We start from the raw sequence: 8,438 nt of genomic DNA, 5'->3' as shown, positions 1-8,438 counted from the left end.
TCTTCTTGTGCTTCCCTTAATGGATATTGCATCGATTGTCGAACGGCATAACTACAAAGGGAGTTCAGGCTATATGCACATCCCCACAACACAATCTTCCAGTAAAAAGCTCGATGTGATGAACAGTCGTAGGATCTGTCGTAAGATAGAAGACTATATTCCTACTGAATATAGTCAGGATTTTTCCATAACGTAATTTCTTTAAGACCTATAATTTAAGAAAAGGCTTGTTTGTGTAATTCAAAGTTTTATAACTACAGAAAGCTCTATTTTATATAATTTATATCATAACATGTACATTATTTTACAGAGACCTGGAAATGATTGAGATTCCAAATATAAACAGAATAATGTTTCAACATATGAGGAACCTCTCCCACATGTATGTATGCAAAATAAAACAAGCGATAATTAAGGGGGTGGGAGGTCCATATAAAAATGTCCAAAACCATGCCAGGGTGTTGCTTTTCCATATTACTTCAATCGGTAGCCCAATTTCTGCAAAAATAGACTAAATGTTTCACTATTTTAAACATAGGAAGGAAACAGGCTCCTCATTTAGTTCCCTCATTTCTAGATCATATCACATCACTTCTTTTTCTGCCCTTCACACTTCTTTTTCTGGCTCAAGCAGGATAAATAAAACTGTTTGCTTACTTGGGAGTTAAGTGTAGCCTTAGGCTTAGCAGGCAGAAGTAGAATACCTCATTCACATGTACCAAAATTGGGAACTGAGTTAAGGAACAGAAAAGTGTTTAAATTTTGGACATGAGAAAAAGCCATATATGTTCATAGAGAAGATAGAATTTGTGCTATATAGCAATTTTACTTTGCTATCATAAAGCATGCCTTTTCCCTTCGCCGTTTGTGGCAGCTACGTGCCAGTAACACCAGGTGCCTCTGAACTACAGTCCCTGGGCTGAGGCAAAGGGCTTTAGGAGCATCACACTTCCACACTTAATGCCAGCCAGGATATATACTCAGATGTCTCTTTGCTCTCTAAATATTTAAAATGTCATTCTTGATGAAATATCTTCAGGCTTATCTTTTCCTTCTGATTTTGGTCTTTCAGTTTAGAATCACTCCTAAATGTTTATATTTGGTTCTTCCATGCCACAAATGTAAGCAACTTCTTAACTGTGCAGTGTTCATTCTGAATTTCTAAAGAGCTCATATTATACTCTGTCCTCCACTTTTTACTACTTCTTGAAAAATAAAACTCAAATCAGCTACTGTCCACTTACCTAACAGCAGATGTGGATACAATCAATTGGACCACATCAACGTGCAAAATTTGATATACCATTGTTCATGTATTTCACAGCTATAATTATATCACATTAGAATTTTATTTGCACATCTCGCCTTCCTGTTTTTATTTTTTTTAATATACCAGAACATAATTTTAAATCTTGCAGAAGTCAATGGAATGTAAGGATACATTTCAAAACAACCCTGTTCTTGCAGGCTTTACTGTATTAGAGTCTTTATGTCCTGTCCCACAAGCCTTCTTTATGAGAGCACTGCCACTGAAGCAGAGAACTATTTATTTGAATAATGGTCAAGGAATTGAAACATTTAAGATGTGATAATGTTCATTACCAAATTTAAGTCCTTCCACAAACATTCCACAATCTGTTAAGGCAGGCAAAATCCTTCTGCCAAGGACAGTGAAGGACCTGCTTTTGAAGCACCTTAGCATAAAGAACATCCACCTGCACACTGGCAACAAACTGAGAATAGCAAAGCAAAGTCCTTACAAGGTTTGTGAAAACAAAAAATATACCAGCTCTGACCATTCCTCTCAAGTTGTACATGACCAAAGGGCAATGCCCTAATTGCATATTACAGCGACCTGAAGGAAATCACAGGTGATAGCGGCCACTATCACCAGCATTGTTACTGGGGACCAAAAGGATATGAGCTGCTACCAACCTCCTAAGTAAATCCTCCCTTGATTTAATACCTCTCACAACATGCCCCTTATATGCACTAGGAATTATTTTGTTAAAATTTCTTCTCTTCCAGCTCCTTGCACCTAATTGCATAACTGGTGCATAACTGTGACGTTGGCTTGTGTTTAAGCAGCATTACATGTTCATTTCTTTACTTTCAGCTACTTCAAAAAGTTTCATTTATTGCTTCTGTGCACTCCACATGTGAATATGCACATCATTAACAGATGGGATTTCATCACCTGAAGATCTCTTAGCTAACAATGTTCTGAGAGTATTCCTGTAGGTCATAGCTTGTGTTACGTGTTTTGGAAATCTTGTCATCAGAATGAGATCATTTATCAAAGCAGAAAACGAGACGCACACCATGTCTATCAAAATTTTGTAATTATGTATTAAAGGTATTCATAATACATTGATTTGATTAGTACATTAATAAAATTAATATATTAATATATTATTGTATACTACATTATGACATTATATTATATATAATACATAACATCATGTATGTTCCAATAATCTCAGTTTGCATTCTAGACACATACTAGTTCAAAACACTTAAAAATATTATGCATTATCTACTTTTGCACTATTTTCTGATATTCTAAATGAAAGTGAGTGTCAAAAAATAACGAAGGTCCTTCAATTCATTGACTTTAGGTAGTCAAGATGTGTAGAAAGAACCCATGAAACTTAAACATTTTACTTTATTAATTACTACTATTCATTCTGCATTAAAGATTATGGACAAGCTAGCTAATGTTAGACTACTTGCTGTCCGAATTTATTGTGTGATGTGTGAAATCATCATCATCTGAAGTGGTCAGGCAGTTGGACTAGATGATCATTGTAGGTCCCTTCCAACCGAAATATTCTCTCCTCTCCTCTCCTCTCCTCTCCGTAGACTAGAGTATCATTGCCGATCCTCTCCACCTCATCTCTCCTCTCCTCTCCTCTCCTCTCCTCTCCTCTCCTCTCCTCTCCTCTCCTCTCCTCCTTTTTTGGCACAGGAACTAATAAGTGCTTCTGTTATTTTTGAATTGCATATTTCAAAATGTGAGTACTTCCAAATGATCATACCATATCCTGTCCAGCAGTTGTTCCCAAATTAAGTATCCTCGAGCCAATAGAAATGTGGGACCAAATCCTACTTCCTTGCAAGCTTATGGTGCAATAGTGTGACACTGTTTTCGGGTGATTAACCCTTTAAAAATACAGGAGACTTATTATTACTTCCCCTCTCTTTGTTCAAGTTAGCCAAGCCTACAAACTGCTTTCTGACTGCATGTTAACTTCACACAGGAGAGATTTTATCTTGCATGACTTCAGACGCTTACAGTGCAGATGTCTATGAACTAGTCACTTTGCGCTCTCTTTATAGTCAATGAATTGTGCAATTTACCTAATTCTAAAAAAGACATCCAAACTAGGCCTAATGAATCATGTCCCCAAAGTACCTGTTGACTTCATTGACTTTAAAGACAGCCAAGGCACGACTGGCTCAGATCTTCAGCTTTGTAAATGGCTGAAGTCAGGTAAAATGAATTCACCTTGTTAATAGATACATATTGTGAATGTGTAAAATTAGAAGAGGTGAATCCCAGGCAAGATATCAGAGACCTTCTCTGTATTTATTACATAGTGCCATGTATATACTATATAGTGCCATAGACCTGCCAGGTCTCACACACTCTGCCTGAGATTCTTTCAGCTTGCTCCTGGCTGAAACTCCGCCACTGCAGTATCCGTACCCCGAGCAGTGCCCAGACACTGCTCTGCCCTCTCCCCAGGGCTGGCTGCCTGCGTGCCAAATATTGCAGTGATTCAATATTCAGCTGTCTGCAAAAATCACTGTGCCGGCCACAGCTAGGGAGCTTGACCCCGGATCATTGCATGCTCACAGGAGCCCCGTTTGGCAACACTTCCACTCTCATATCCTGACACCAGCTTCCACTCTCCTGTTTGTGACCAGGGGGCTCATAGCCCCATAGCACATGAATTCTGATGCCACAAACACAGGGTTAAATTATTTTTGAATGCCAGCCAGGATTTGGCTAAGCACATAAGTATACTATATATAAAGCATTTAATTGCTATTTTTCAGTAAACTTTAAATCTATTTCTTAAATAGGTGCTGATTGTCTAATGGGGGTGTATTTGTTCTTCATTGGAGTTTTTGATGTTAAATACTGTGGACAGTATAAAAAATATGCTGTGCTGTGGATGGAAAGTTTACCATGCCATATCATGGCGTTCATTGCCATGCCACCTACAGAGGTCTGAGTCCTCTTGTTGATGTATCTGACCTTGTGTTGTGGTTTAACCTCAGTTGGCAACTGAGAACCACACAGCCGCTCGCTCACTCCTCCCCCCCCGGTGGGATGGGGGAGACAATCAGAAGGGTAAAAGTGAGAAAACTCGTGGGTTGAGATAAAGACAGTTCAATAGGTAAAAGAGCACAAGTGAGAAAAACTCATGGGTTGAGATAAAGACAGTTTAATAATTGAAATATAATAATAATAGCAATAATAATAATAATGTAATAATAATACACAAAACAAGTGATGCACAGTGCAATTGCTCACCACCCACCGACCAATGCCCAGCCAGTCCCTGAGCAGCGGCCCCCCTGGCCAGCTTTCCCCAGTTTATGTACTGAGCATGACGTCACATGGTATGGAATGTCCCTTTGGCCAGTTTGGGTCAGCTGTCCTGGCTGTGCCCCCTCCCAGCTTCTTGTGCACCTCCAGCCTTCTCAGTTGGTAGAGCACGGGAAGCTGAAAAGTCCTTGACTAGTGTAAGCACTGCTCAGCAACAACTAAAACATTGGTGTGTTATCAACATTGTTCTCACCCTAAATCCAAAACACAGCACTGTACCAGCTACTAGGAAGAAAATTAACTCTATCCCTGCTGAAACCAGGACACCTTGGAGAAGTATTTAGTGGTTGTCTTTCCCTTCAGTAATATCTGTCCTGGAAAGCAGCAGACAGTAGTAATTGTAATCCATATGGATTGCTGTATTTGCCATAGCAATAATCCCTTTCTGGGATGAGGACTTTTTTGGAAATTATTACAGGGAAAATGGAGTTTGTTTCCCTTTGAATTCTGATCAAATAGAAGAAATTGGAGGCAACAGGTATTCCCTTGCTGTATTTCTTGGTAAGTTTAATTTTTACAATATTATAATTACTGATTAATATTATTTTACTAGAAAAACTGTCAGTCAGTCTACAGAACATTCACTGATAGATGCACTTTTCATTACACTATTGATGTTTGTGTTGTAATACTTCCCAAAGGCCCACAAAAGGACCAGAGTTTCATGTGCTGTGTGCTGGCTGCACACTTATCATAGAATCATAGGATTGTGGAATGGTTTGGGTTGGAAGGGACCTCTAAAGGCCATCTAGTCCAACCCCCCTGCAATGAGCAGGGACATCTCGAATGATTCCAGGGGTGGGGTATCCACCACCTCTCTGGGCAACCTGTGCCAGTGCTTCACCACCCTCAGCGTAAAAAATTTCTTCCTTATAGCTAGTCTAAATCTACCCCCCTTTAGTTTAAAGCCAGTCCCCCTTGTCCTGTCGCAACAGGCCCTGCTAAAAAGTTTGCCGCCATCTTTTTTATAAGCCCCCTTTAAGTACTGAGAGGCTGCAAGAAGGTCTCCCCAAAGCCTTCTCTTCTCCAGGCTGAACAACCCCAACTCTCTCAGCCTTTCTTCATATCAGAGGTCTTCCATCCCCCTGATCATTTTTGTGGCCCTCCTCTGGACCCGCTCCAACAGGTCCGTGTCTTTCCTGTGCTGAGGGCTCCAGATCTGAAGGCAGTACTCTAGGTGGGGTCTCACCAGAGCAGAGTAGAGGGGCAGAATCCCCTCCCTCGACCTGCTGGCCATGCTGCTTTTGGTGCAGCCCAGGATACGGTTGACTTTCTGGGGTTTGCTTTTTTTTTTTTGTCTGTGTCACCTGAAGAGTTTAGGCATCTAATTTTAACAAAACACAAGTGAGTGTAACAAAGAAGAGGAGAAGACAAAGAAGAAAATAGTAATTTGAATAACAATGAGGCAATGCAATTACTTAGCTATACTGTGTGTACAACTCAACGGTTTGAAACCGTTTCATTTTTATGAATCAGTAAAATCATAAACCTTTAACTACTACTCCTCAGTATAGTCTTCACTGGATTGCATAAAATGGTGATAATATAAATAATATAGGATGAAACTTTAAAAGCATATCTTTATGTGCATTATACTGGCAGGGAATAATGATTAAACATATATATATAAAATCAACTGGAAATGAACACAATAAAACCCAGAAACTTCAGCCTGAAATATGTATGAGCTGGTCATGCTCAGCCTCAGAACACTCACTCACAGCAAAGACTGAGAATCATTCAAACTGCTACCAAACAATCTTCTCCCTGACCTGCATTTGCAGAGCCATAGGGGTTATTTTGCCAATACGTATACATTTAACAGTTATTCCTCATTTCATGTCTTAATATCAAAAAGATTAAAAAGCTACAAATCAAAAGATAAAAGTAGTTTGTTTAGAATTTTATTGAGTAGAAAGTAAAAACGGCAATACACGTCAAATCAGATTCATGTAGTGATTTCCCATCAATAAAATTATGATGTCACACTTTTCAATTCTTTTAGTTTGTTTCAATCCATATTTCTGAGCAAGAGCCTGTTTTCAGGTGCTGGGATCTTGACATAAATGGCTCCTTCAATGCCTCTCAGCTATTTATCGGAGTACTCCAGTCCATGGAGTTGCCGTCTGATGAACTGTTAAAAGCCTTGCTCTGCAACACAGCACAGTGCAATTAAAATCCAAGTTGCACAGCTTGCTCTGCACATGCTCTCCCATTAGTAATTTGGGATGGATATTTATACAGAACTGAGGAAGCCAGTCTGAAACGAACACACGCCTCAGATCGGTTTGGCACTTCGCTGGGGAATATGTTGTTCTTTCCGTACTACGTTAGAGTCCTGCAGGTGGTTTCTGTTTCAGATTTACTGCAGCATTTCTAGTCAGGAGACCGGATCTCTGTGGATCCACGAGCCCACCCATACTGTGCATTAACTGTGTTTCTATAGTAACTTCTTACAACTTATTCACATCTCGCTGTGTAACAGATGGGAACACATGGCATGTGAGCAGGCTGTGTGACACTAGACAATATTGAGGAGCTGTTTCTAACATAAAATTGGTGTCTATGTACTACAGATACATTAATGTAAAAATTATAACAAAACAATGGAAGAGAATGAAACAGAGAAGTGGTCGGGAGAAAGGGAAGAGAGGAAAGACCATTCCAATGCCATTTCTTTCACATCTTGTTTCCCCACAGGTGTGAACCTGCTAGCCTCCATCATCACAGTGTTTTCATAGGTCAGCACGTTTTGTTCTGTTCAAAAAACTGCCCTTCAGACATCAGAAGTAAGGAGTCACATTCACAGGGCTGCTGCTGTTGCCAATTGGTATTTTTTTAATAGTATTCACTGATGCCATCTGCTGGATTCCTGTCTTTGTCATTGAAACCCTCTCCTTATTCCAGGTGGAAATTCCAGGTAATGCTGTGTAAGGATATGATTTCTTTTGTTAAAGATTCATTTTAAACCAAACCAATTCTGCCAGAGGAATTCTAGCTACCCATGGGTGAAGAGTAAGTATTGCCCAAAATATTTGACTTTTTCTATGTTCAGAAATTGAGCTTTAAAGTACATACATAAAATCTTCAATCCATGTATGTAGGTGAGAACCAGAATAAGCTATCTAGTGAAGAGGTTCTCCTCTGCTACAGCTGCAAAATCCCACGGTAATATGTATGAATAAGTCCATTCGTTTCATCATTGGGGAAACAAAACTATAACAGGAGGGTCTTTAAGCAACCAAGACACCACATTTATACATGCAAGCAATGATTTCCAGGGGGTCCTGAGGAGGCTAGGCCCTCCCTGTTCCCACAGGGCAGCACACACTGTCCCCTACCAGCCCACAGAGGAGCCGTATGTACAATCTCACAGCCCTCCATCACTGCACTGGTTATATGCAGCTCTGCTAACCTTGCAGTTGCTAGCAGATAACATGGTAATAAAGGCATCCTGCTCTCCCATTATAATTCTAGAAAATTGATGCCTCATGTTTGTAGAAAATTGGGTAAGTAATTCTCCATAACATGAAAGGCATTCAAGAAATGTAGCAAATTGTCAATGATTTCATCATAAAACCTATTTAGCCTCATTGGGAGCATTGAATTCCATTTGCGTAACCAGGAGAAAACTGATTACATGTAGATTGTTAAAAATAAAACACGGCCATCATAGAATCATAGAATCCTTAAGGTTGGAAAAGACCTCTAAGATCATCGAGTCCAACCATCAACCCAACAACACCATACCCACTAAACCATGTCCCTAAGCGCCTCATCTACACGTCTTTTAAATACTTCCAGGGATGGGGACTCAACC

General features: G+C 39.7%; 1 protein-coding gene across 1 annotated transcript in view; it reads left to right on the top strand.

The window, feature by feature from the left end:
• The window catches only part of RXFP2 (relaxin/insulin-like family peptide receptor 2), a 55,487-nt gene that overhangs the window by 44,714 nt on the left and 2,335 nt on the right, over window positions 1–8,438 (top strand). The window contains 7 exon segments of the mRNA XM_009327863.1: window positions 311–390; window positions 2,117–2,347; window positions 4,090–4,286; window positions 4,881–4,963; window positions 4,965–5,119; window positions 7,319–7,458; window positions 7,460–7,538. Coding sequence (XP_009326138.1) covers window positions 311–390; window positions 2,117–2,347; window positions 4,090–4,286; window positions 4,881–4,963; window positions 4,965–5,119; window positions 7,319–7,458; window positions 7,460–7,538 — 965 coding nt within the window.

Source organism: Pygoscelis adeliae, unplaced genomic scaffold (genome assembly GCF_000699105.1).
Source record: "Pygoscelis adeliae isolate BGI_AS28 unplaced genomic scaffold, ASM69910v1 Scaffold14, whole genome shotgun sequence".
Classification (NCBI taxonomy): Eukaryota; Metazoa; Chordata; class Aves; order Sphenisciformes; family Spheniscidae; genus Pygoscelis; species Pygoscelis adeliae.
This window is presented reverse-complemented; position numbering and strand designations above follow the sequence as displayed.